Source organism: Trichomonas vaginalis (assembly GCF_026262505.1).
Source record: "Trichomonas vaginalis G3 chromosome Unknown ctg_206, whole genome shotgun sequence".
NCBI lineage: Eukaryota > Parabasalia > Trichomonadida > Trichomonadidae > Trichomonas > Trichomonas vaginalis.
Genome location: NW_026529293.1, coordinates 1 through 26,641, shown reverse-complemented (window position 1 = coordinate 26,641; position 26,641 = coordinate 1). Strand labels below are relative to the sequence as shown.

The 26,641-nt window shown below is 36.4% G+C and overlaps 11 protein-coding genes and 7 pseudogenes across 18 annotated transcripts, besides 4 other annotated features; 12 read left to right on the top strand and 6 right to left on the bottom strand.

Annotated features, from left to right (window-relative positions):
• Positions 1-651: 651 nt before the first annotated feature.
• Positions 652-3,293: a mobile genetic element.
• Positions 3,294-5,110: 1,817 nt separating this feature from the next.
• On the bottom strand, positions 5,111-5,540 carry TVAGG3_1093830 (annotated as a pseudogene). Its single transcript has one exon. A coding segment is annotated over exon 1 (430 nt).
• Positions 5,541-6,025: 485 nt separating this feature from the next.
• Positions 6,026-7,665: a mobile genetic element.
• Positions 7,666-7,746: 81 nt separating this feature from the next.
• On the bottom strand, positions 7,747-8,718 carry TVAGG3_1093810 (uncharacterized protein; the record flags this gene model as incomplete). Its single annotated transcript, XM_001284554.2, has 1 exon — positions 7,747-8,718. One exon carries the CDS (start codon positions 8,716-8,718, stop codon positions 7,747-7,749), a length of 972 nt encoding a protein of 323 aa, XP_001284555.2.
• Positions 8,719-8,722: 4 nt separating this feature from the next.
• Positions 8,723-20,487: a mobile genetic element.
• TVAGG3_1093800 lies at positions 9,190-10,052 on the top strand (annotated as a pseudogene). The gene has a single exon. A coding segment is annotated over exon 1 (863 nt).
• On the top strand, positions 10,424-10,600 carry TVAGG3_1093790 (uncharacterized protein; the record flags this gene model as incomplete). The annotated part of the gene is made up of 1 exon (XM_051257124.1): positions 10,424-10,600. The coding sequence occupies one exon, from the start codon at positions 10,424-10,426 to the stop codon at positions 10,598-10,600; it is 177 nt and encodes a 58-aa protein (XP_051075667.1).
• Positions 12,406-12,863, top strand: TVAGG3_1093780 (annotated as a pseudogene). Its single transcript has one exon. A coding segment is annotated over exon 1 (458 nt).
• TVAGG3_1093770 (protein of unknown function, DUF4106 family) lies at positions 13,595-14,005 on the top strand (the record flags this gene model as incomplete). The annotated part of the gene is made up of 1 exon (XM_051257123.1): positions 13,595-14,005. One exon carries the CDS (start codon positions 13,595-13,597, stop codon positions 14,003-14,005), a length of 411 nt encoding a protein of 136 aa, XP_051075666.1.
• Positions 16,334-16,970, top strand: TVAGG3_1093760 (annotated as a pseudogene). The gene has a single exon. A coding segment is annotated over exon 1 (637 nt).
• Positions 17,007-17,320, top strand: TVAGG3_1093750 (annotated as a pseudogene). The gene has a single exon. A coding segment is annotated over exon 1 (314 nt).
• Positions 17,805-17,945, bottom strand: TVAGG3_1093740 (annotated as a pseudogene). Its single transcript has one exon. A coding segment is annotated over exon 1 (141 nt).
• TVAGG3_1093730 (protein of unknown function, DUF4106 family) lies at positions 18,728-19,174 on the top strand (the record flags this gene model as incomplete). The annotated part of the gene is made up of 1 exon (XM_051257122.1): positions 18,728-19,174. One exon carries the CDS (start codon positions 18,728-18,730, stop codon positions 19,172-19,174), a length of 447 nt encoding a protein of 148 aa, XP_051075665.1.
• On the bottom strand, positions 19,546-19,938 carry TVAGG3_1093720 (organellar and viral DNA polymerase type B; the record flags this gene model as incomplete). The annotated part of the gene is made up of 1 exon (XM_051257121.1): positions 19,546-19,938. The coding sequence occupies one exon, from the start codon at positions 19,936-19,938 to the stop codon at positions 19,546-19,548; it is 393 nt and encodes a 130-aa protein (XP_051075664.1).
• TVAGG3_1093710 lies at positions 19,966-20,487 on the bottom strand (annotated as a pseudogene). The gene has a single exon. A coding segment is annotated over exon 1 (522 nt).
• Positions 20,488-20,905: 418 nt separating this feature from the next.
• TVAGG3_1093690 (uncharacterized protein) lies at positions 20,906-21,106 on the top strand (the record flags this gene model as incomplete). The annotated part of the gene is made up of 1 exon (XM_051257120.1): positions 20,906-21,106. One exon carries the CDS (start codon positions 20,906-20,908, stop codon positions 21,104-21,106), a length of 201 nt encoding a protein of 66 aa, XP_051075663.1.
• A 619-nt stretch (positions 21,107-21,725) lies between these two features.
• Positions 21,726-23,949: a mobile genetic element.
• A 241-nt stretch (positions 23,950-24,190) lies between these two features.
• Positions 24,191-24,577, top strand: TVAGG3_1093670 (uncharacterized protein; the record flags this gene model as incomplete). Its single annotated transcript, XM_051257119.1, has 1 exon — positions 24,191-24,577. One exon carries the CDS (start codon positions 24,191-24,193, stop codon positions 24,575-24,577), a length of 387 nt encoding a protein of 128 aa, XP_051075662.1.
• Positions 24,578-24,604: 27 nt separating this feature from the next.
• On the top strand, positions 24,605-24,901 carry TVAGG3_1093660 (uncharacterized protein; the record flags this gene model as incomplete). The annotated part of the gene is made up of 1 exon (XM_051257118.1): positions 24,605-24,901. The coding sequence occupies one exon, from the start codon at positions 24,605-24,607 to the stop codon at positions 24,899-24,901; it is 297 nt and encodes a 98-aa protein (XP_051075661.1).
• Positions 24,902-25,111: 210 nt separating this feature from the next.
• On the top strand, positions 25,112-25,507 carry TVAGG3_1093650 (uncharacterized protein; the record flags this gene model as incomplete). Its single annotated transcript, XM_051257117.1, has 1 exon — positions 25,112-25,507. The coding sequence occupies one exon, from the start codon at positions 25,112-25,114 to the stop codon at positions 25,505-25,507; it is 396 nt and encodes a 131-aa protein (XP_051075660.1).
• A 32-nt stretch (positions 25,508-25,539) lies between these two features.
• On the top strand, positions 25,540-26,238 carry TVAGG3_1093640 (CYTOCHROME B-C1 COMPLEX SUBUNIT 6, MITOCHONDRIAL family; the record flags this gene model as incomplete). The annotated part of the gene is made up of 1 exon (XM_051257116.1): positions 25,540-26,238. The coding sequence occupies one exon, from the start codon at positions 25,540-25,542 to the stop codon at positions 26,236-26,238; it is 699 nt and encodes a 232-aa protein (XP_051075659.1).
• A 49-nt stretch (positions 26,239-26,287) lies between these two features.
• On the bottom strand, positions 26,288-26,551 carry TVAGG3_1093630 (uncharacterized protein; the record flags this gene model as incomplete). Its single annotated transcript, XM_051257115.1, has 1 exon — positions 26,288-26,551. One exon carries the CDS (start codon positions 26,549-26,551, stop codon positions 26,288-26,290), a length of 264 nt encoding a protein of 87 aa, XP_051075658.1.
• Between the last annotated feature and the right edge of the window lie 90 nt (positions 26,552-26,641).

Genomic DNA, 26,641 nt, shown 5'->3' with positions numbered 1-26,641 from the left:
TTTCCTGAGTTTTGAAGTTTGTCTTTCAGTTGTTGGTAGTCGTTTCGAATATCTGCAACAGAACTTAAGTCTCTGCTAACTTCAGGGTGTTGGTTGTTCTTTTACAGGAACTATTGTTATACCATCTTGGTCTTCGTATGGTTTCCCCATTTCAACATCTCTTTCTTTGACATTGACAAAACAACACTTTGACTGTTTGTTTGAGTTGGTGAATTTAACTTCACATGCCACCGCCATTAAACCTTTGAAACACTCACGCTTCTATTTTTCGGAAATGACATTTTACTTAGAATAAAAATATGGACGCATTCGAGTATCTCTTCGAATTGAAGCAGAACAAAGTTTACACACACAAACAATACAAATACATTGACAGAATAGTTCTTTATACAAACAATGGTAAATGTTATAGAATAGCAGTCTTTGCTGAACCAAAATATTTTCATAAAGCAAAGAAAGTTGGTATAACTGAAATGGTGAAAGTTCTTGAAGCAGACAAAAATATAACTTCAAAAACTTACGATATTTCTAAAGGTAAGTTTATCTTAAATATTATGTCAAAACTGGCGTACTGTCAATATTTGACGGAGAGAAGTCAGTTCAAGAAACTTACTGACCTGCTGCCAAAATCTGCTCGATGGAAGCTGTCGTTATGCCAATCTGAGGAGCCCAGCAGGTTTCATCGAACGAATCTTCAAAAGAGCATCTTCCGTGAAAAGTGCTATTGGTTTTGTAAACTTCTTTGCTTTCCAATTCATCTGGACCGTCTCTGTCACCAGTATATTGTATTTGTACAGTACCAACAGTTGAAAATACACCCTAAAGTCTTCTGAGTCAGCAAATGGAATGCCAAGCCAAAGAGTTTGTGAACGGTCTCCATTTGTATATTGAGTTTTTTGACCTCCCGTATGAGTCCATACTTTCACATATGGCAGATAATAGAACTTTTGCATTTCAGGGTTAATGGTTGTTGTGAAGTTGTTGTTAAAGTTCATAGCATCTAATGTCAAGTTGTATGACCTCATATCCTTAACTGTAGAATATTCTTCTCTTGGATAATATTTGCCATCTATGTTTATATGATATTTAATACCGGGTTGTAGAAACAAGAATAGTCATTTATAGTTCGTCTGAACAGTAAAACATAGTATCTGCATGTTTCATTGCAGTTGTTAAAGCAATATCTGTTCTTGCACCTGGGTCAGCACTTTGGTTTCCAACTTCACCTGCAAAGTCTTTGACAGATATTTGGGTGTATAGGGACATAAGTGGAACTGCATATATATTGGCAGCTAAAATTTGAAAATATCTGGGTCCAACATATAGACTGCAAGTCTGCTTTCTATTCTCTTGCATTCAAATTTTTCGCATGTGAACTTAACTGGTCCCAAGCAGTTCCAGCAGCATTGAAATAATAGTTTACTTCAGTGTTGAGGTTTGAGAAACCAAAGTCTAAGTCACTTTGTCTTTGCAAAAGTCGGCGAATGACGTTTATTTGTTCCCTCTACGTCTGTAATAGTGAATGGGTCTTGTGTTGGTGCAATGACTAAGTTATTTTTGCTTGGAGTAAGTTCGATAGAAATTTTTTCCTGCCCAGTTTGGCAAGTATCTTAAAAACCTGAAGATGAGGAAAGATGACAAAGGAACTCTAAGTTTCAGTTTTACTTTAGTGGCAGCGTTCCATCTGAACCAGAAAGGTTAACATAAACTCCTGGAACGTTAGGGTCAAGTCTTCTTATTTTCTCAATAGTTGCATACTGGTCTGTTTGTTCTCTAGCTTGTGGTTGTACTGAGTTTCTCAAAGCGAACCATTCATAGTTTGCCCATGTTACTGTTTGAACTAAGTCAGAGTTAGAATATATCTTATATCCCATGAAAACTTCTGGAGCATATTGGTATCCGACATAGAAAATTCCATTGCAACCTTTTTGTCAGACAACTTGGCAGAAGGTTTTATTTCAATGTCTTGTTCCACGTATAAGAAAGAGTTGTCAATAGAAATAATATGAAACCTGTCGCAAGCAATATCTACTGTTGTTGAAGAACCTTCTCCAAACGCACCTACGTTTCCATAAGAAACAGCAGTTGTATATTCGTAAGTTCCAGGAACTATTTCTGACCTTCTAATGGCATTGTCGCATTCGGTATACCATTCGGAAACATTTCCGTTCATGGCATCCAAAACTGTTGGCGTTATTTCTGAGCGGCGTACATTTCATATGGGTAAAAATATAGAATAGTTGGATTTATGTGTCATAATAGAACCCACGTGGACCAAGCTTTACTTTCTTCCTGGCTGAGTTTTTTAACTCTTCTTTTCCTTCATTGCCACTACTTTCACTAGATGAAGTTACTTCTTCACTACTTTCACTTTGTTCTACTCTTCTCTTCTTCTTTGGTGTCGCTTTTGGTAACTTGCCCTCTGCTTCAAGTTGTTGCATCTTTGCCTCATGTTCACCTAGTATGTTGTAAATTTCCCATGTCCTTTTTGCCTTTGGGCTCTGGTCGCCCATCTCAGGTAACCTATATCCTAGAAAGATTTTGTCATAGTTTGTATTTGAGTCTTCGCGTATTGTTTGCATGACTCTTTCCTGAGTTTCCGGTTCAAGCTCTTCAAACAGAGCTTGTCCATATGGAATAAGCTCGTTTCCAAATATATGTTTTTGTAGCCATTCTGGTTTTCTTTCCATGTTACCAATTATATCTTTTGTGAATGGAAAAGCTTTTACCCAATGTTTCAGTCTTGCGTCATTTATTTCTGTAGTTGGTTTTATTTTGTCAAGGAACATGTTTTTCAATACTAACATTTCATTTGGTACTGTCCATTTGAGTTTTCTTAAATATTCATCCCTTCTCGGTTCATTGTCTGCAAAGTAAGTTTTTATGACATTTTGTAAACTTTCGTTTGCAAGGTCATGTACAATAGGTTCTCTTCCTTCTGTCTCCCTAACTTTCTTTCTAAACTCTTCACCAAATATACCATCTTTATGGTTCTGTGTAGTTCTTTGAGATAAATGTTCTAGAACGTCAGGTGTTATATTTCCATCAGCCATGTTCATTTCATACTGGTCCAAAATATCTGCATCTTTCATATCTTTCAATGGCATTAAAGCCGCGCTGAAAATACCAGCTAAATCTGGTTCACCATTCACTTCCATTGCGTCTACAACTTCTTGGAATTGAGGTTGTAAGTTTATGAACCACCTATCCGGATTAGCTTTATGACCCCATCTCATTGTAGTTCCATAGTCTGCAGAAACAAAAGTAGGTTTGTTTCCATATTGGTTAGGTTCTGAATGAACTTTAAACAATGTTTCATTTCTATATGTTTTGTTGAAATTTAACCTTTTATTTTCACCGAGTTCAGCCAAAGATTGAACGTTATATGGTCGTAAGTAAAAAGGGTTATTGTATTTGCGTACATTTTCTTTCAGTACTTCCATTCTATGCTGAATATTTTCATCTGGTGTTGGAGTCTTTTGTATGTCGGCAAACATTTTTCGATATTCTTCTACTATGTCAGCCGAATTTTTCTTAGACTCTTGGAAAGATTCCATATTCTCCGCATACACTTGTTGAGGGTCAAGATTTTTCGGCTGTTCCAAATCTTCATCTAGTTCTGTGAAGTTAGTTTCCAAAGGAGGGACTTGTTCGTTTCCTTCAGGCTCTTCTAGCTGTTGTTGCTGAACTATTTCTTCCATGTCTGGTTGTATCTGAACTTCTTCCTGTTGAGTTTCTTGTACCTCATCTGCTGGCATTTCATATATTCCGAGACCGTTTTTAACAAGTTCCCTATCTAAGTCATTCGGACTCATAAACCTTTCTTCTTTCGTTACGTCTCTATTTTTTACGCGTTTCATGAAGAGAGTTGAATTATCATTTAGCTCTGACACCAAATATCTCGGAGTAAATTCATTCATGTCATTTGGATGATATGCTATTAAATCATATCCCTTAGCGAGCTTGTATTTTCCAGGTTTGAAATTATATCCCATTTGGTGCTGAGCCATAAAGCTAAATAGGTTCGGGTCAGTATTTCCTTCCTTGAACTTTCTAATAGCTTCTTTATATCTGTCACTAAAGTCAAGAGTAGCTGGGTAACCATAGTCTTCTTTAAGCATTTTTAAGAAATCTTGGTTTCCTTGTTCTCTACTTCTTTTATGTCCTTGCTCTGTTTGTGGTTGTTGTTGTGCAGGGTTTTGAACTGTTGGTTGTTGTGCAGGGTTTTGAACTGTTGGTTTTGGTTGTTGTGCTGGTTGTTGTTGTTGTGTTGGTTTTGGTGCATGCCTGTGTCTGTGTCCATGTGACGATGTAAATGTTTTAGGTAGTCCTGGTGCAGGTGCTTCTCTTGGAGGGTTTGGTGGTATATAAGTTCCACCAGCTGGCACATATGTTCCATCTGCAGCATAGTGTCCTACCTGACTTTTCGTTTTTAAGAAAGCATTTACTAGGTCTGTTTTGGTCTGTTGTAACTCTTTTTCTTGACTTTTCACAACAGTTGCTCTAACGGCGTCATAGGCACTTTGAACTGCCTGTCTCGTTGCTGCATCTGTTATTTTCGTCATATTTTGTGCTACTTCTTTTAACTCTTTGTCGAAACCTTCAGACTTCAGTTTCTTTCCAGATGAGAAGTCGTTCACTTGTTTCACCTTACTATGAAGAGCTTCGAAAGCGTTCTTAAAGTCAGCATTTGTTAAAGCTTCATTTGAACTATCTTCATCCGCTTGTATTTTTGTCCTTATTGACCCTATGAGTTGGGCTGCTTTAGCGTTGGCTTGGGCATCTAACCAGTCATTGTTAGCTTTTATATATTCTGCGCTTTTCATTGCCTTTTGCATGGCTGCGTCGTTATTTTTACTTTCTTGTGCTAAGTTTTCATACTGTACGGTTTGGTTTTGCAACTGTAAAAGTTTTTCTGCCTTTACATTTGCTTCAACTTCTTTTTTATACTCATCGCTATCCATATATGTCTTCATGGCTTTTTGTTTTATCTCTTCATCTTTCAGTACTTTATATTGAGTAGTATGGTTTTTCAAATTTACAACATCTTGTTCCATTTTTGCTACTTCTGCTGCTTTTTCTGACACTTTTTTCGCATATTCCTCTGTACTTAGTTCTTTCAGTTGTTCTTCTTTCTTCTTTTTCTCTACGTTTAACTCATTGAGTTTCTTTGTGTGTCTGTCATATTCTAGTTTCTTTTCGTTTTCACCTATTTGTTTCTGTATGTCTATGTTTGACTTTTTGACATCTGCTATTTGATTTTTGAGTGAACTCAAATTCATTTGACTTTGAGGGTTATAGGCTGTTCCGTCTGCGGCTCCACCATAGCCTGCCATTTTCGCTAAAAGTGCCGCTCTTAAACCTCCACTCTGTGCACCAAAAACTCGGTTTAAAAGCATAGGGTTGCTTGACATTTGTTGCAACATAGTGGGGTCATTCATCATTTGTTGTTGCAACTGTTGTTGTGGTGTCAGTTTTACTATTGGATGTTTCAATGCTCTCTTCCTCTTACGTATATTCTTACGTAGCTTACGTGGCATTTTAAGTGAAGTTAAAAAGCGGTTTTCGACAGATGTTTATATGACACTTTCTCCGGTTTATAGGACCTCTCTCATATTCTATCTTGTCATATCTAAACTCATAGTCATGTATGTCCTCTAACCATCTCATAACGGTTTCCAAACCACTTTTATCGGATGTAAAGTAAAAGCATGGATGGTTATGTAAAACGTCTAAAGTTTCTAAAGAGTCTCTCAAAGTATACTTCCTTGGAACGCCCGTAACTTTTCCTGTAGTGACGATAGACCCTTACTTGTCCGGACAAAGTTCTACTATTTTGAGTGCTCTACCAAAAAAGTCAACGACGACGACTCTCAAAAATTTTTATGGGCTAGAAGGGGCGCAGCCCCTGGGAAGCCCCCTATACCCCCAAAAAACTTCATTTTATACTTCATTTATACTAAACATCTTCGGGGCTAGAGGGCACGAAGTGCCTGGAGGCCCCACTACCTTTTTTTTTTTTTTTTTTTGTATCTTCTCATTTATTTGAGAAAGTTTTTCTTCAGCATTTTCCAATAAAAATCTTAATGGATTCAAATTGGCTTCTTGATTCTGAACAAAATTTAATACTTAGTATAAACGTGATTGAACTTCTCTTTTCAATTTTGTTTTATAATCTGTCAATCGAGGCTCGCGAATTCTAATTGAAGGAATAAAACCTGTTTGAAGTAAATCGTTTTTAATACGATAAAAGTAATTGGGTGCAACTTCTTCTAAAAGATTTTTGACAAAAACATCAATTCTTTGATTTTTAACGCAGCCAAAATCGTGATATTTTATCTTTTTAAATAAAGATTCAGAAACGTTATTCACAACGGTTAATTCATTTGGTCTGGCAGCGGCTATCCACATCATAGCCAACAATTCCTTATACAAAATTCAAAAACTTGGGTGCAATCAGTTCTGATTGCACCCAAGTTTTTGAACTTTCTTGAGGGAATTAAAGGGTGAGAGATTTATAGTCTATCTATATATCTCACACCCTCTAATTCCCTCCCTGACAGCGGGGAATTTTGTCTGAATGTTAAACTATTCAGACAAAGTTTCCCACTGTTTGCGAAGGAATTGTTGGCTATGATGTACTGATTCATGATCAGTACATCATAGCCAACAATTCCTTATACAAAGTTCAAAAACTTGGGTGCAATCAGAACTGATTGCACCCAAGTTTTTGAACTTTCTTGAGGGAATGGAAGAGTAAGAGGTATACATTATGAATATATACCTCTTACCCTTCCATTCCCTCTCTGACAGCGGGAAACTTTGTCTGAATGTTAAACCATTCAGACAAAGTTTCCCGCTGTCAGCGAAAGAATTGTTCCATCTGGTGCATAGAGTGTGAATCTATGCACCAAATGGAGCAAGTCCCTCGCGAAATTGCCAAAACTTGCGTCGCATTTCAAAGATTGCGACCCAAATTTTGGCGATTTCTAGTAGAGATGGAGTATTTTGAGTCACTGACCTATATGCAGTGGCTCAAAGGGCTCCATCTCTACTTTGAAGCAAGGAAACTTTCCTCGAAATTTTGATAATTTGAAGAAAGTTTTCAAGCAATTAACAAAGGATTACTCGCTATGAGGTAAAAATTCTAGATTTTCACCTCATAGCGAGAGCTTCCCTTTCATTGCTTGAAAACTTTCCCCAGCTTCAAAATTGGGGAAAGGGCTGTAAAGTCGACTCCGATACCAGCAGGTACCAGAGTATTTAAAAGAGAAGCCCTCGTACGAGTTTCTATGAAGACCTTCTCATTCAAGAAGATCTTAATAGAAAATCGTACGAGGGCATTGGAAACTCGCGTCTGGTACATGTTGGTACCAGAGTGTTTGAGATTTGAAGACTCTGGTACTAACATGTACCAGAATTTATGATGAATTTAAGATGGACCATTATAAAATGGTAGCGGTTTGTTTCAAAAAATTTTAGATGAGATTTGCATAGATATAGATTATATGATTTATACATATGAAAAATAATATATAAAAATATAATTTTGAGATAATTATGTAAATAATATTTTAAATATTTGAATTTGAGGTATAATTTTATAGTAAAATATATTATAAAGAGTATTTATATAAATATTGAAAAAAAAAAAAAAAAAAAAAAGGTAATGGGGCTTCCAGGCACTTCGTGCCCTCTAGCCCCGAAGATGTTTAGTATAAATGAAGTTTTTTATTCGGAAAATTGTTAGTCTTCTGGTGTGAATTCGGAGGACTCTTCTTCTTCCTCCTCCTCTTCTTCCTCTTCTTCGTCATCGTCGGCGTAGTGGAGGAGGACGTAGTTCATCCAAATTCTGTATGGACGTCCTGATTTGGATTTAAATGAGATGGACATATTTTGTGTGAGTGTTATTTCAGTTTCGATAAAGAGTTGGTGTGCTGGTTTGAATATATGTTCGACGTTGGAGAATTTGTGCAACTCATCTTCTCCCAATTCTGTATTGATACAGACTTCGATGAAGTCACCACTGAGAATGTCTTCACCTGTGGGCATATCCACAACAATTAAATGAACGACACAATAGTTGTGAAATTCATTAGTAGGAAATACTGTTGCAGGCGTATTATATGAGGGGAAAAATGTTTTTTCTTCCCCAAATTCATCTGCTACTTCATCTTCATCGTATCCGTTGTTAAAAGCTTTAAATTCATGTACAATTTGAGCAAATTGTTGACGGAGATTTGGTGGCATACGTAAGCAAGCTTGTAACAATGTCCTACCTTCCACACACTCAGCAAATATGGGAAGGTAGGAACATATAATGTCCGTCAATTGGTCCTGGTTGGGGACCAATTGACAGAGTTTTGTGTATGCCGTTATTGTTTCTTTAACGGTATTTGTGTAGATACGGTTATATGGAGTATTTCCCTGGTTGTTAAGGGAAAAATACTCATCCGATTGTAATTTCAATCTTGACCTCAACTCTTTGTTCGGTATTCTTTGGTCTATTCTTAGAGCTGTATTTGTTTGTGCGGGCTGTGGTTTTAAAACATTCGAGTCAAGTTTTAATTGCTTCGAATTGGATGTCGATTTGAATTGGGAGTCTTTTGAGTTCTCCTGAGCTTGGTTCTGTATTAAAGACTGAATAGCAGTGTCAGCTTCTTGTTTTTCGAGATAGTATTCTATTGAATTGGGCTTCACTGTTCGAGACGCGTACATTATGAAAAATGAACTGTTTTTTTCGGACTACTCATAGAAAAGTTTGAAATAAACCGTTTTTACCAACGGAGACCCCTCTATTTTTTTATTTTATTTAATAGTTACCGTTGGAAAACCGTTCCATCTCAAATATTGAATGAACTATAAACGTTTTTTGTTTTCTATATATACTTTTTTGTCCAACGGTAAAACTTTTTACACAACGGTTTTTGAGAGTCGTCGCCGTTGACTTTTTTGTAGAGCACTCAAAATAGTATAACTTTGTCCGGACAAGTAAGGGTCTATCGTCGCTACAGGAAAAGTTACAGGCGTTCCAAGGAAGTATACTTTGAGAAGCCTTTTCTCCCTTATAGAATGAGATAGGACGGTTATTTTACAAAACTGACAACACTTTGACCGAGTAGTTTTTTGTGCTGAACAAAAAGTGTCATATAAACATCTGTCAAAAACCGCTTTTTAACTTCACTTAAAATGCCACGTAAGCTACGTAAGAATATACGTAAGAGGAAGAGAGCATTGAAACATCCAATAGTAAAACTGACACCACAACAACAGTTGCAACAACAAATGATGAATGACCCCACTATGTTGCAACAAATGTCAAGCAACCCTATGCTTTTAAACCGAGTTATTGGTGCACAGAGTGGAGGTTTAAGAGCGGCACTTTTAGCGAAAATGGCAGGCTATGGTGGAGCTGCAGACGGAACAGCTATAACCCTCAAAGTCAAATGAATTTGAGTTCACTCAAAAATCAAATAACAGATGTCAAAAAGTCAAACATAGACATACAGAAACAAATAAGTGAAAACGAAAAGAAACTAGAATATGACAGACACACAAAGAAACTCAATGAGTTAAACGTAGAGAAAAAGAAGAAAGAAGAACAACTGAAAGAACTAAGTACAGAGGAATATGCGAAAAAAGTGTCAGAAAAAGCAGCAGAAGTAGCAAAAATGGAACAAGATGTCATAAATTTGAAAAACCATACTACTCAATATAAAATACTGAAAGATGAAGAGATAAAACAAAAAGCCCTGAAGACATATATGGATAGCGATGAGTATAAAAAAGAAGTTGAAGCAAATGTAAAGGCAGAAAAACTTTTACAGTTGCAAAACCAAACCGTACAGTATGAAAACTTAGCACAAGAAAGTAAAAATAACGACGCGGCTATGCAAAAGGCAATGAAAAGCGCAGAATATATAAAAGCTAACAATGACTGGTTAGATGCCCAAGCCAACGCTAAAGCAGCCCAACTCATAGGGTCAATAAGGACAAAAATACAAGCGGATGAAGATAGTTCAAATGAAGCTTTAACAAATGCTGACTTTAAGAACGCTTCGAAGCTCTTCATAGTAAGGTGAAACAAGTGAACGACTTCTCATCTGGAAAGAAACTGAAGTCTGAAGGTTTCGACAAAGAGTTAAAAGAAGTAGCACAAAATATGACGAAAATAACAGATGCAGCAACGAGACAGGCAGTTCAAAGTGCCTATGACGCCGTTAGAGCAACTGTTGTGAAAAGTCAAGAAAAAGAGTTACAACAGACCAAAACAGACCTAGTAAATGCTTTCTTAAAACGAAAAGTCAGGTAGGACATTACGCTGCAGATGGAACATATGTGCCAGCTGGTGGAACTTATATACCACCAAACCCTCCAAGAGAAGCACCTGCACCAGGACTACCTAAAACATTTACATCGTCACATGGACACAGACACAGGCATGCACAACAACCAGCACAACAACCACCTCCACAACCAGCACAACAACCAACACAACAACCAGCACAGCAACCAACAGTTCAAAACCCTGCACAACAACAACCACAAACAGAGCAAGGACATAAAAGAAGTAGAGAACAAGGAAACCAAGAATTCTTAAAAATGCTTAAAGAAGAGTGTGGTTTCCCAGATACTGTTGACTTTAGTGACAGATATAAAGAAGCTATTGAAAGTTCAAGGATGGAAATACTGACCCGAACCTATTTAGCTTTATGGCTCAGCACCAAAACGGATATAATCTCAAACCTGGAAAATACAAGCTCGCTAAGGGATATGATTTAATAGCATATCATCCAAATGACATGGATGAATTTACTCCGAGATATTTGATGTCAGAGCTAAATGACAATTCAACTTTCGTCATGAAACGCGTAAAAAATAGAGACGGAACGAAAGAACAAAAGCTTATGAATGCGGATGACGTAGATAGGGAAATTGTTGAAAACGGTCTCGGAATATATGAAATGCCAGCAGATGAGGTACAAGAAACTCCACAGGAAGAAGTTCAGATACAACCAGACATGGAAGAAATAGTTCAGCAACAACAGCTAGAAGAGCCTGAAGGAAACGAACAAGTCCTTCCTTTGGAAACTAACTTCACAGAACTAGATGAAGATTTGGAACAGCCGAAAAATCTTGACCCTCAACAAGAGTATGCGGAGAATATGGAATATTTCCAAGAGTCTAAAAAAAATTCGGCTGACATAGTAGAAGAATATCGAAAAATGTTTGCCGACATACAAAAGACTCCAACACAGATGAAAATATTCAGCATAGAATGGAAGAACTGAAAAAAAATGTACACAAATACAACAACCCTTTTTACTTACGAGCATTTAACGTTCAATCTTCGGATGAACTCGGTGAAAATAAAAGGTTAAATTTCAAGAAAACATATAGAAATGAAACATTGTTTAAAGTTCATTCAGAACCTAACCAAGATGGAAACAAACCTACTTTTGTTTCTGCAGACGATGGAACTACAATGAGATGGGGTCATAAAGCTAATCCGGATAGGTGGTTCATAAACTTACAACCACAATTCCAAGAAGTTGTAGACGCAATGGAAGTCAATGGTGAACCAGATATAGCTGGTATTTTAGCGCGGCTTTAATGCCATTGAAAGATATGAAACATGCAGATATTTTGGACCAGTATGAAATGAACATGGCTGATGGAAATATAACACCTGACGTTCTAGAACATTTATCTCAAAGAACTACACAGAACCATAGAGATGGTATATTTGGTGAAGAGTTTAGAAAGAAAGTTAGGGAGAGAGGAAGAGAGAACCTATTGTACATGACCTTGCAAACGAAAGTTTACAAAATGTCATAAAAACTTACTTTGCAGACAATGAACGAGAAGGGATGAATATTTAAGAAAACTCAAATGGACAGTACCAAATGAAATGTTAGTATTGAAAAACATGTTCCTTGACAAAATAAAACCAACTACAGAAATAAACGACGCAAGACTGAAAGATTGGGTAAAAGCTTTCCCATTCACAAAAGATATAGTTGGTAACATGGAAAGAAAACCAGAATGGCTACAAAAACATATATTTGGAAACGAGCTTATTCCATATGGACAGGCACTGTTTGAAGAGCTTGAACCGGAAACTCAGGAAAGAGTCATGCAAACAATACGCGAAGACTCAAATACAGACTATGACAAACTCTTTCTAGGATATAGGTTACCTGAGATGGGCGACCAGAGCCAAAAGGCAAAAAGGACATGGGAAATTTGCAACATACTAGATGAACATAATGCAAAGATGCAACAACTTCAAGCAGAGGGCAATGAAGGAAAAAGAAGAGTTAAAAACTCAGTCAGGAAGAAAGTAAAGCTTGGTCGCTATTATGACATATAAATCCAACTATTCTATATTTTTACTCATATGAAATGTACGCCGCTCAGAATATAACGCCAACAGTTTTGGATGCCATGAATGGAAATGTTTCCGAATGGTATAACGAATGCGACAATGCCATTAGAAGGTCAGAAATAGTTCCTGGAACTTACGAATATACAACTGCTGTTTCTTATGGAAACGTAGGTGAGTTTGGAGAAGGTTCTTCAACAACAGTAGATATTGCTTGCGACAGGTTTCATATAATTTCTATTGACAACTCTTTCTTATACGTGGAACAAGACATTGAAATAAAACCTTCTGCCAAGTTGTCTGACAAGAAAGGTTGCAATGGAATTTTCTATGTCGGATACCAATATGCTCCAGAAGTTTTCATGGGATATAAGATATATTCTAACTCTGACTTAGTTCAAACAGTAACATGGGCAAACTATGAATGGTTCGCTTTGAGAAACTCAGTACAACCACAAGCTAGAGAACAAACAGACCAGTATGCAACTATTGAGAAAATAAGAAGACTTGACCCTAACGTTCCAGGAGTTTATGTTAACCTTTCTGGACAATGGAACTGCTGCACTAAAAAAAACTGAAACTTAGAGTTCCTTTGTCATCTTTCCTCATCTTCAGGTTTTTAAGATACTTGCCAAACTGGGCAGGAAAAATTTCTATCGAACTTACTCCAAGCAAAAATAACTTAGTCATTGCACCAACACAAGACCCATTCACTCTTACAGAAGTAGGGAACAAATAAAAGTCATTCGCCGACTTTTGCAAAGACAAAGTTGACTTAGACTTTGGTTTCTCAAACCTCAACACTGAAGTAAACTATTATTTCAATGCTGCTGGAGATGCTTGGGACCCAGTTAAGTTCACATGCGAAAAATTTGAATGCAAGAGAATAGAAAGCAGACTTGCAGTCTATATGTTGGACCCAGATATTTCAAATGCTTTAGCTGCCAAATATATTGCAGTTCCACTTATGTTCCCTATACACCAAATATCTGTCAAAGACTTTGCAGGTGAAGTTGGAAACCAAAGTGCTGACCCAGGTGCAAGAACAGATATTGCTTTAACAACTGCAATGAAACATGCAGATACTATGTTTGTACTGTTCAGACGAACTATAAATGACTATTCTTGTTTCTACAACCCTGGTATTAAATACATATAAACATAGATGGCAAATATTATCCAAGAGAAGAATATTCTACAGTTGAGGATATGAGGTCATACAACTTGACATTAGATGCTATGAACTTTAACAACAACTTCACAACAACCATTAACCCTGAAATGCAAAGTTCTATTATGCCATATGTGAAAGTATGGACTCATACAGGAGGTCAAAAAACTCAATATACAAATGGAGACCGTTCAAACTTTTGGCTTGGCATTCCATTTGCTGACTCAGAAGACTTTATGGGTGGTATTTCAACTGTTGGTACAGTTCAAATACAATATACTGGTGACAGAGACGGTCCAGATGAATTGAGAGCAAAGAAGTTTACAAAACCAATAGCACTTTTCACGGAAGATGCTCTTTTGAAGATTCGTTCGATGAAACCTGCTGGGGCTCCTCAGATTGGCATAACGACAGCTTCCATCGAGCAGATTTTGGCAGCAGGTCAGTAAGTTGTTCTTGAACTGACTTCTCTCCGTCAAATATTGACAGTACGCCAGTTTTGACATAATATTGTAAGATAAACTTACCTTTAGAAATATCGTAAGTTTTGTTGTTATATTTTTGTCTGCTTCAAGAACTTTCACCATTTCAGTTATACCAACTTTCTTTGCTTTATGAAAATATTTTGGTTCAGCAAAGACTGCTATTCTATACATTTACCATTGTTTGTATAAAGAACTATTCTGTCAATGTATTTGTATTGTTTGTGTGTGTAAACTTTGTTCTGCTTCAATTCGAAGAGATACTCGAATGCGTCCATATTTTTATTCTAAGTAAAATGTCATTTCCGAAAAAATAGATAGCGTGAGTGTTTCAAAAGGTTTAATGGCGGTGGCAGATGTGAAGTTAAATTCACCAACTCAAACAAACAGTCAAAGTGGTTGTTGTCAATGTCAAAGACAGAGATGTTGAAGTGGGAAACCATACGAAGACGAAGATGGTATAACAATTGTTCCTGTAAAAGAACCAACATATCCTGAAGTTAGCAGAGACTTAAGTTCTGTTGCAGATATTCGAAACGACTACCAACAACTGAAAGACAAACTTCAAACTCAGGAGAAGATTTGTCAAGCTTTAAGTATAGATGTTAAACTTGGTCGAACACAACCCTGTAAAAGTGACTCATATGTCATTGCACCTCATGAAGTCTTGAAAAGAACTATTGAAACTTTTGACAGAGGCAGACGATATAAACATCAAAAGAAATAGAACCCGACATTAGTTGCTGTGTGTTTCATATAATGTCATTGACAAGATATACGTTATGAAAGGAGTGAAACGTTGAACTTAAAGTATAGTTTCCCAGACGTCATAAAAATATTTGACGACCACAACATTTCATTAAAATTTATTTGCTAAGTAAATGGCAGAAGACATAATGGTTTATCTATTACGACTAAAAACCCTGAGTCATATAATTCTATAACAACAAACTTACAAAGTCCTCAAGGACGATATTGTAAACTGACCTTAAACACGATGACGACTAAAGCCTGTTTTGCTCTTGACACCAGAAGATTTATTGTTGTGAATGGTAAAAAATACTCCTTTGAAGATACTTACTCAGATATACCACCAACAGGTTTTGTTGACTTATTTAATACTTTAAGACGGATGTACATGTGCTGCAACTAGAGCAGGTTTCATTATGTTTGGATGTCCGACTGAGTTTAGTATATAACGATATGAGCTATAATACAAAACTTATATCTGGTTTTTACTACCAACAGTTTCCTATAACAGGAAAAGGTGTCATACAAGGAATGTCTGTTCCATTGACTTTAAGTAACCTATTTATATATTGTTTCAAACTTAGGTTCAAAGTGCTATTCGAATGTCGACAGAAACTACTATGACAAAAGATACTCATGCGTATAACAACACATTCTCTGCTGGTTTGCCTATTGTTCATTCGAATGCAGAGTTTTCAGCTTTAGTAAACTCAACAACTTTAGCAAACCATAAACTTAACCTTAGTCGAGCGCAAACTTTGTTCCTGTAAAACTTTATGTCCTATGTATTTGTCAATGACGGCAGAAAGTTTTCGAATTGGAAGATGCAACTGGTGAAAGTATTGTATTACAAGAACAACTTCAACAACAATAGCTCAAGAACAACAAATGCAACAAATGGAACAACAAAGTCAAGAATAAAAAAAAATATTTTTTTATTTTTATAAAAATGTACAGAATAGATGTTTCAGATTTTTATGACTTCCAAGCGTTCAGAAATATGTGTCCATTTCGAGACTATAACAAAGCAGTCGAGAATTTGAAACGTTTAGTCATTTATGTTGACTCTGCCCAGAATGTTTATGTCATGAAAGAATGGGATGTAGTCTTTAACAAACCTAAAGCAACAATAGTTTCAGAACAAGAATGTAGACAGAAACTTAAGAAATAAAAGTTGTACAAGTTGGCATGAAGATGTTAGATGCTTGGGATATCTATTGTCAAAGTTAGAAGATTTTTTCAGTTCGAGGTATAAATTCTATACACCTTCTCCAACTTCTATTCTATCTTCACTGGATATAAATATGAACAAGTAGAATGGAAAGAAAATATTATAGAAGCTTGGTTAGACCATGTCAAAGAAATTATATGCAATGGAAACGAAAGAGTCTATGAGTATTCTTATGTTGGTTTGCAAACATCTTACAACATCCAAGTGCTAAGAATGAAACTGCTCTCATTATAATTGGAAAACAAGGAACAGGTAAGAACACATTCTTTACAGATATTTTGTGCAAACTGTTAGAGGGCTATTCGAACCCGAATATGACAAACTTAGAAAACATCTGCGGTAAATTTAACTCTTCAATAGAGAATATGAAACTTATAGTATGTAACGAACTTCAAAGTATAGATACAACAAAGGTTTTAAACTCAGATGCTTTGAAGAGTCTTATAACAGACAAAGTTGGAGTTGTTGAAAGAAAGTATAGAGACCAAAGAGTTTGCGAAAATGTTGCAAATTTCATCATGGTTTCAAACAACGCCGTTCCGATGAAGTTAGAAAGTTCTGACAGAAGATATGTAGTTGTCAGAACGTCAGAAGCTCATATGCAAGATACAGAATATTTTGACGACTTAGCAGAAACTTTGACATCTGACTTTTACAACCACTTGTTCTCATATTTCATGACATTAGATATTTCTAAGTTCAATCCAAGACAAATTCCACATACCGAAGAGAGACAAACATTGTTAGAAGCAAACAAGAGTGTATATGAACTGTTTATAGATGAGACTAACTTTGAGTGTTTAGATGAAAGGTCATTGTACGATTCGTATAAAACAGTATTGTCAAGAGTATGGTTATATGACAGCGTCTAAACGAACATTCTTGGCAAATGTCAAAAGTCTTTTAGACGTACAGAATGGTGTATATACAAAGAAAAATTTTTCTGAGTAAATTTTAAAAACAGTATTTTTTTATCCGATAGAAAAGATGACAGAAAATTAACTTTTTACATAGCGCCAGACCCTTCTTGCCCACATCTTTTTAAGCCACAAAGCGAAATTCCACAAACAGAAGAAAGCGAAATTCCACAAACAGAAGAAATATAGAGACCTAGATAACGAAAATGGATATGCGCTATTCTGGTTAGATTGTCCTTATGAATGTATGAAAAAAAGGCTTTATATGAAGAATATAGAAAATATTGTCATGAAAACGATATAAGACCAAGCTCTAGAGAAAAATTCTATGCTAGTATAAAACATCTTTTCGAAGTTCGGAATGGCAAATATAGAAAGAAATAATTTTTCTGAGTAAATTTTAAAAAAAATATTTTTTTATCCGATAGAAAAGATGACGAAATATATTTCAGTCAACAAATATATGTCAGGACTTAAAGAAGAACTAGACCCATTCGCTTATTTGAATGTTTACTTCTACCATTTTGAAAAGTCTACATTTGACAAAGTTTGGAACATCGAACCAGTTAAGTTTTGCTATTGTGACTAAAAATGGTGCGAAATTTGAAGACTTAGACATAGAAGGTTTGTTAACAGTCAAAGAAAATTTTGACAGAAGGTTTTCAAACCTTAAAGAAGGCAAAGCATACAAACTTGTTATACCTTATGAACCAAAGAAAGCAGACGACTATGAATATTATGAGTCTAAGATAGTTGAAGTTCAAGGTAAATTGGGTAAAAAGATTTAGAGTCTAAGCCAGTGTTTGCTCCTAAAGAGGAAGAGAACATTGACATTGACCCAGAAATGTTCTAAAAATAAAATTTTATTTTACATGTCAAATTTCTTTTTCTCTGGAACTGGTTCAGGTTCTTTCTTCTCTTCTACTTTCTTTTCTTTCTTTTCTTTCTTTTCTCTCTTCTTCTTCTTTTCTGGTGGAGTTATGTCAAATTTCTCAGAACCATATTTATGTAAAAGTTCTTTGTCCTTTAATAGCTCTTCTATTCTGTTTTCTATTTCATCTTCAAAACAGCGCATGTGCCTTCTTTGCATTCTAAGAACTTTTGTTGGACTTCATCTTTCCAATCGGCGTCATCTCTGTCAACAAGTCTGTCATTGACAAATTTTAAGACTGCTCTTTGTAATGTTTTATGGTTCTTGTCATATTCCCAGAAACAGAACTTTAGAACAAATTCACCTTTCTTGTTTACACTATGTAAGATTTTATGGTCGACAGATGTTTTGCTGTCGAAAAGTTTGTCTCGAATATAGATAGCGAAATCGCTAGACATTTTCAAAAAGATAAAAATTTTAATTTTTCTAAAAATATGTTAGAAAAAAAGTTTGCTGACATTGACAAAAAATTTGAGAATGTTTTAAACAAGAACAAGAGGAAGTTAGAAAATGCTCAGATAAAACCCATACATGAAAAGTTCTTATTTGCTCAGAATGGTATAACAGGTCTAATCGCACCACCTGGGTCGGGTAAGACTTTCACTTATCTTAAAATGGCTGCACAACAACAAGAACTAGATGAGAAGAACCCATTCTATGAGTTAGTTGTTATTTGTAGTACTTCTGGTCAATTTGACCAAACCGTCAATTCGTTCAAAGATATTATAAAGAAGTCTAAGTTAGTATGTATAAAGGATACTGAGTTGTTAGATTGGATAAAGAAGTACCAAAGAAGAGTTTTGAAGTATAATGCTATAAATGAGTATATAAATTCGAAGTTTAAAGACCCAAATGAGGAAATGCAGAGAATATTAGAGAAGAAACACTTCAGAAACAAACAGAAAGAGATAGAATACATTTCGAAGAAATTGCAATCTTACGATTGGAAGACATACCCTCATAGATGTCTTCTTATCTTAGATGACTTTGCTTCTCATCCTTTGTTAAAGAACAGAGAACAAGATATGTGTCGAATTCTTAAGAAGCTCAGACACTTTAACATCTCAGTCGTAATATGTGTACAGACAGCAAAGAGTTTAAGTAAGGATGTTAAAAGAATACTTACTGACATTATACTCTTCCCTGGATTGTCCGAAGACGATTTCATGGAACTTATGAAAGAGTCCATGGCAGGTAAGTTTGACAGACATGAACTATGGGAGAAGTACAAAGTCATACAAGACCCTCATACTTCTTTCAGAATTCATATCTACGCGAACAAAGTTCAAATTGTAAAAAGTCAATAAAAATAAATGGTTCATTTACTCTGCTTGTTTGAAGTTGTCAAAATACTCTGTTATTTTTCACGATTTTCATGAGTTTTGGCGACTGGGGTTTCTTACCTACTCGCTGTTCTTCACTGTTTTCATACGGAATCTCTTCTCTCGGTTTTTCGAGGATAGCAATCTTATGAGGAAATTCATGAAATTTGGTCATTTTTCAGCAAAAATAATGTTTATGTTAGAATGTTAGATCTAACATGTTTTCTAACACGTTTTCTAACATGGTCTAAAACACACAAAACTCATGAAATTTCATACGGAATTCAGTAAAAATAATGTTTATGTTAGCATGTTAGATCTAACATGTTTTCTAACACGTTTTCTAACATAACTATTTACAAGCGTTTTACATGGTATATGTTGCGATGGTTCATGACTCTAAACAATTTCGTAGCTTCTATTTCTTCTGTCAGTACATCGAATGTTTTAACGATACCGAAAGTTTCTTTATACTTCTTCTTGACGTCAGATAGAAGGAAATCGTCAGCAGTTGGATAGTTTTTGTTCAGAAATTCTAACATGTTCATTTTATCTTCTGCTGGTTTTTCTGCTTCTTTCTTTAAATCTGCATAGTCGTTTCGCATACGTTCTATCTCTTTGACGGAGTAGTTATATTTCCTCATTGCTGCTTTACATTTTGAACATTGCGGATTCATTTTTGCGTTATATTCTGAAACCTTACCTGCTAAAACAACTAAGGCGTCAATGGTTTTCTTCATCTCGAACATAGCGGGTCTTATTTGTTCGTTCCATACTTTGCCTCTTCTATCTTTATCTCTTATCTGCCATACACATTTTGCAACTAATGAAACAAAGTTGTCGTAGGTCTTAAATTCTTCGGATTTGTAAAGGTCAGAGATGTTCTTATATACCATGTCGCAATCTTTGTCCATAACCTTATGGTTGCAATGAAAACCAAGGAATTCATAATTTACCTTTCGTATGAACTTCTTTATTTCTACTGAGTCAGTTGCTTTGACTTCTATTTCGTCAAATTCGGGAATGGTTAGTTTTTGTTGTTGGATTTCAGGCAATTTGGGTAAATGGTCAATAATGTCCTGCATTTCATAAAGATACTGTTCATTTGTTTCATCTTTCGCACTACAGTCTAAATTACTTGTTAAAAGTTCTTGCTTTATCTTCTGGATTTTTGTTTCGAAAGTATATGAAGAAGGAATGAAGTTTTTCATCTCTACTAACATAGATGTTGGATTCATAACTAGCGAGTTTGGTGCTGTAGTTGTTTGAATTGTTGTTGTGCCGATTGTTGAAATCATGTCTTTTATACAAAATAAAAAAAATAAATAAAATAAAAAATAAAACTAATTTTATTTTTTATTTCGGGAAAATTCATGAAAATTCAAGAGTTTTAGACCATGTTAGAAAACGTGTTAGAAAACATGTTAGATCTAACATTCTAACATAAACATTATTTTTGCTGAAAAAGTGTCATTTTTTTCATGTCAGAAGACTCGAAGGTGCAACACTTCCAAAATACCGACGAACTCCGAAGAGCAGCATGGCAGTATGTTCTTGACAACTTCTTTGAGTTCTCCAGGAACACCTTGGAAAATGCTGAAGAACTCCGACACAGAGAATTTGGAGAAATTGCACTCCAATACTACATTGACAAACAAAGGGTAAACAAAGGGTAAAATAAGACTAAAAACTTAACGTTTAAAAAGTGACATTTTTATGAGCTCCGAGTCACCGAGAAAACTTGGTCAGATGTTAGCAGCTTACTTCCCTGAGGAGGATGGAAGCGTTACATACGTAAGGTTCAAAAACAACGAACCTGGAATTGCGTACCAAATTCGCAATTACATGACCATGGAAGAGTACGAAAGGTTTCTACAAGAGAAACCAGCTCTAAACAACTCAGAAAAGAAAGAGTAAAAAGTTTAACTCGTAATTGTTTATTTTTTTACTTGTATGGGCAAGCTGCAAGAATGAAGTCAACTATCTCCGTCTTTGTCTTGACCAGTTGGACTGCTCTTGCGAGTACGTCTGTTTTGCGGTCTCCAGCTGGTGTCTGACCTTCGTAATTGCGCATGTTCTTGAGAGCTCCAACTGTAAATGATTGTAGGATGAAGAGTCTCTCAGACTGCTTGAGGTAGTCTTCACGGTCACGAACCGAATCTGTGGTACGAGTCGAATCGGTCGATTTGAGGGAAGAGACTGAAAGCCTGTCGTCTTCCATAGGGGCTGTAGCGTACTCTTTGCGTAAACGGTTCAGACCTTCTTCGAACTCTTGGTCTCTCTTCGATTGGGATTGAGATTGGAATTGCTGGGGTGGAGCTTGCTGGAACATCCAAGGGTTGGGGAAGTAAGGCATAGGCTGAGGAGGAGGGTAGTTCGGGAAGCCTTGTAGTGGAAATTGGTAGTAACCTTGAGGTGGAAATTGGTAGTAATTTGGTGGAGGGACTTGCTGGAACTGAGGTGCAGGGGCTGGTGCTTTAGGTTCTGCAGCTTTCGGTTCTTCTGGCTTTGGAAGGCGTTCAGGAAGAGGAACGTCGAAACAATAAGAATTACCGAAAAAGTGACAAAACATCAAAAACAGGGAGGGGGTCTCAATTTTTATTACTTATATTATTTTACAATATTTATATAAATACTCTTTATAATATATTTTACTATAAAATTATACCTCAAATTCAAATATTTAAAATATTATTTACATAATTATCTCAAAATTATATTTTTATATATTATTTTTCATATGTATAAATCATATAATCTATATCTATGCAAATCTCATCTAAATTTTTTTGAAACAAACCGCTACCATTTTATAATGGTCCATCTTAAATTCATCATAAATTCTGGTACATGTTAGTACCAGAGTCTTCAAATCTCAAACACTCTGGTACCAACATGTACCAGACGCGAGTTTCCAATGCCCTCGTACGATTTTCTATTAAGATCTTCTTGAATGAGAAGGTCTTCATAGAAACTCGTACGAGGGCTTCTCTTTTAAATACTCTGGTACCTGCTGGTATCGGAGTCGACTTTACAGCCCTTTCCCAAATTTTGAAGCTGGGGAAAGTTTTCAAGCAATGAAAGGGAAGCTCTCGCTATGAGGTGAAAATCTAGAATTTTTACCTCATAGCGAGTAATCCTTTGTTAATTGCTTGAAAACTTTCTTCAAATTATCAAAATTCGAGGAAAGTTTCCTTGCTTCAAAGTAGAGATGGAGCCCTTTGAGCCACTGCATATAGGTCAGTGACTCAAAATACACCATCTCTACTAGAAATCGCCAAAATTTGGGTCGCAATCTTTGAAATGCGACGCAAGTTTTGGCAATTTCGCGAGGGACTTGCTCCATTTGGTGCATAGATTCACACTCTATGCACCAGATGGAACAATTCTTTCGCTGACAGCGGGAAACTTTGTCTGAATAGTTTAACATTCAGACAAAGTTTTCCGCTGTCAGGGAGGGAATGGAAGGGTAAGAGGTATATATTCATAATGTATACCTCTTACTCTTCCATTCCCTCAAGAAAGTTCAAAAACTTGGGTGCAATCAGTTCTGATTGCACCCAAGTTTTTGAACTTTATATAAGGAATTGTTGGCTATGATGTACTGATCATGAATCAGTACATCATAGCCAACAATTCCTTCGCTGACAGCGGGAAACTTTGTCTGAATAGTTTAACATTCAGACAAAGTTTTCCGCTGTCAGGGAGGGAATGGAAGGGTAAGAGGTATATATTCATAATGTATACCTCTTACTCTTCCATTCCCTCAAGAAAGTTTCAAAAACTTGGGTGCAATCAGTTCTGATTGCACCCAAGTTTTTGAACTTTATATAAGGAATTGTTGGCTATGATGTACTGATCATGAATCAGTACATCATAGCCAACAATTCCTTCGCAAACAGTGGGAAACTTTGTCTGAATAGTTTAACATTCAGACAAAATTTCCCGCTGTCAGGGAGGGAATTAGAGGGTGGGAGATATATAGATAGACTATAAATCTCTCACCCTTTAATTCCCTCAAGAAAGTTCAAAAACTTGGGTGCAATCAGTTCTGATTGCACCCAAGTTTTTGAATTTTGTATAAGGAATTGTTGGCTATGATGTGGATAGCCGCTGCCAGACCAAATGAATTAACCGTTGTGAATAACGTTTCTGAATCTTTATTTAAAAAGATAAAATATCACGATTTTGGCTGCGTTAAAAATCAAAGAATTGATGTTTTTGTCAAAAATCTTTTAGAAGAAGTTGCACCCAATTACTTTTATCTATTAAAAACGATTTACTTCAAACAGGTTTTATTCCTTCAATTAGAATTCGCGAGCCTCGATTGACAGATTATAAAACAAAATTGAAAAGAGAAGTTCAATCACGTTTATACCAAGTATTAAATTTTGTTCAGAATCAAGAAGCCAATTTGAATCCATTAAGATTTTTATTGGAAAATGCTGAAGAAAAAACTTTCTCAAATAAATGAGAAGATACAAAATTCAATTACATATTTAAGATCGTTTTGAAATTCCAAATGAATTGTTAGATACGTATATGTTAGAAATTAATGAATTTTGTTATAATTCTCCAGATTATATTTTAGAACATTTCGAAGAATTTTTGGAGGATTTCAAAGAAAAGAATAATTTAATAGACTAAAAAATTTATTATTTTTATTTATTGTGAATTTTAAATTGTCACTTTTTAAGTGTTACTCCCTATTGAAAGTGTCACTTTTTGGGTGTCACTTTTTCGGAAATTCTTATATACTCGAGGAACGTCGGACATTCGTTTGTGTCCTGTCGGAAGGAAGAACTTTTCCTGTCGGAAGGAAAAACTTTTTCTGTCGGAAGGAAAAACTTTTTCTGAATTTCGACCAAAAAGTTCTCAATTTTCGAAAATTTGAATGGTTTACGGACGGACAACTGGAAGAGTTCTTCCTGTCGGAAGGAAAAATTTTTTCTGTCGGAAGGAAAATTTTTTCCAGTTGTCGGGAAAATATTTTCCTGTCGGATGGAAGGACTCGGAATGCTAGAAGGATTTGACGAGGCAATTTACCTAATTGAAATTAACGACTGCGTAAAAGACTACTTGCGCAAGGTAATGAAGCCCAAGGTCAAGTTCACCAGTATTTCTGGAAGGTCTACACTTCAGCTCGAGACTTCGACTGGAATTCCAATTCAAATACCAGACGGGACAACCTACGATGGCATAAAGGACGCCAAAAGAGAAGCTCTTGTTAAGTTCCTAAACAAACGTCCTTGGATAAAAATACCAAACAAGGAGAACCCCCTACCCCATATGAAATTGGCAATTCAGTCTCTCCTTCACTTCTCGGGTCAGCCGTTCTACATAACCTGTGAAGGCGACATCCAACCAGTTCTTCAGCCAGTTCAGTAAACATCTCATTTTAACTTCACTTTTTTTATGTTTTTACTCACACTCGTACTAAACAGGTTTGTGTACAACTATTTCAACTGTGAACCTTGTATTGACCGGTATTCCTGCAAATGCAAGTTCGGTCAATACACAATTTATGGTGGCAAGAAGGACAGTGGGGAATGTTATTCTGACATCTGTTGTTGCGCTCGAGAGAGAATTGAAATTCCAGAGCCACCTCCCCCAAGAACTCCAACACCAACACTCAAGTTGCCAAAGACTCATGTGAAGAAGAAGCCTTCTGGTAAGTTTCTTATAGCCATATACATGGCACGCTTTGAGTAAAAATATTTTTTTCATTTTTTGAATGAAGCAAGTTAAATTCGTCCCACACCAAACTCAATGGACGATGAAGAGTTGCAAGCTATGGTTGAAGGCGTTGAGAACGACATAGACGGCGAACTTGAAGGAGCTCAAACCACAATTGCAACCAAAATTGCACAAGTCAAAGAAGAGATAGCTCCACTTAAAGCTACCAAAGCTACTCTTGACCTCATGGATAGTTACCGTTTAGATGTCAAGAGTGGAATAAGACAATTAAAATTAAAACTTCTAAACTACGAAGCTATACTCCAAAAGTTAGCAGAAATGAGAAGACTTTACCAGAGCTACTTACATGTAAGGGACTTACCTTCAAGCAGTCCGACCAAAGATGAATTTTCTGACATTGTCCCAATTTTGTCCGAAAGTCAGCTCAGATGTTTTGAACTGCTCCCAACATATCCAGAATATGAACGTTTGCCTGAACTCTTCCGCAATCTCAAAAAACGTTTTTTGGTTCTCATGTTCGAAACTTTTATCGGAAGAGACAACAAACGTTCAGAAGAAGAACAAGATATTATTTTAAACTTGTTGTATGACTTAACCGTCATAACAAGCTTTTTGAAGTAAAACCGTCATTCTCAAACCACTTCATTTTTTCGATGTCCGAACAAGCACCGAAGCCGAACACAATGGCAGATGTCCTTTCAATGTTGCCAGACAAGCGCCCAGTTCAAATTCAAATTTTGAATTTGAAAGCTCATCTGACAAACACCGTTAAGACTCTCCAAAGTAGTCTTATGGAAGAGATGACCAAGCTCAAAGCCGATGTCCTCATGAACCAAGCTTCCAATGAGAAATGCCTGAATGATTTGACGGAAACCTTGCGCATTTACGCGAGAGAGAACCGAGACCTTGCCAGACTCATCTACCGTTTCTTCGAAGAGATAGACGCCATCTGGAAGGTACTCGGAAAGGACAGAACCTCCAACACCGTAATTCGTGAGTACCAAATTGAAGAAGGAATTGTCGAGGAAGAAGAGGAAGAAGAGGAAGAAGAGAAACACGAAGAAGAGAAACACGAAGAAAAGGAAGTTTGGGCAACCCTTGTTGCCGATGACAGTTATGAAATTTCCCAACCCTACCCATACAAAATCCGCAACAGGGAGACCGGCAAGGTTCTTACCCCAGTCCTCAACAACTTGGGACACTTGAACCTTAACCTTCGGAATCGTGGTTCAATCTCCATGGGCAAGCTTGTCGCAATTCAATGGGTTCCAAATCCAGGCAAGAAGACGAAGGTTAGACACATTGACGGTGACAAGCTCAACAACCGTAAGGAGAACCTCGAGTGGTTCTAAGAGTAAAAAAATTTTATTTTAGGGGGAAACCCCGAGTAAATTTAGGTGTTTATTTAGTTAAGTAGCTTAAATTAATGAGAATTTGGACAAGTAGTTCCTGACCCCTGAATTGGACTCTTTCGTCATCCCAGTTGCGTAGGAGGTCGTCCCAGAGGAGTTGGTAGAATTGCCAATCCAAGGACGATTTGTCCTCCCAGGCATTGAGGATGTACTGCTCGTAGAGTCTCATGACCTCTCCCTTGCACCAGACACCCTCTCCCTTGGAACGTAAGGCTTCTTCGAAGTGCTCGAATGCGATTGGCTGCGTGACCATCCGAAATGACACTTTTTGTCCGTTTGGTCAATGTTTGTGTCTCGTGCCATAGTCGACGAAAATACAGACAAACAGGTTATATATGAGTTT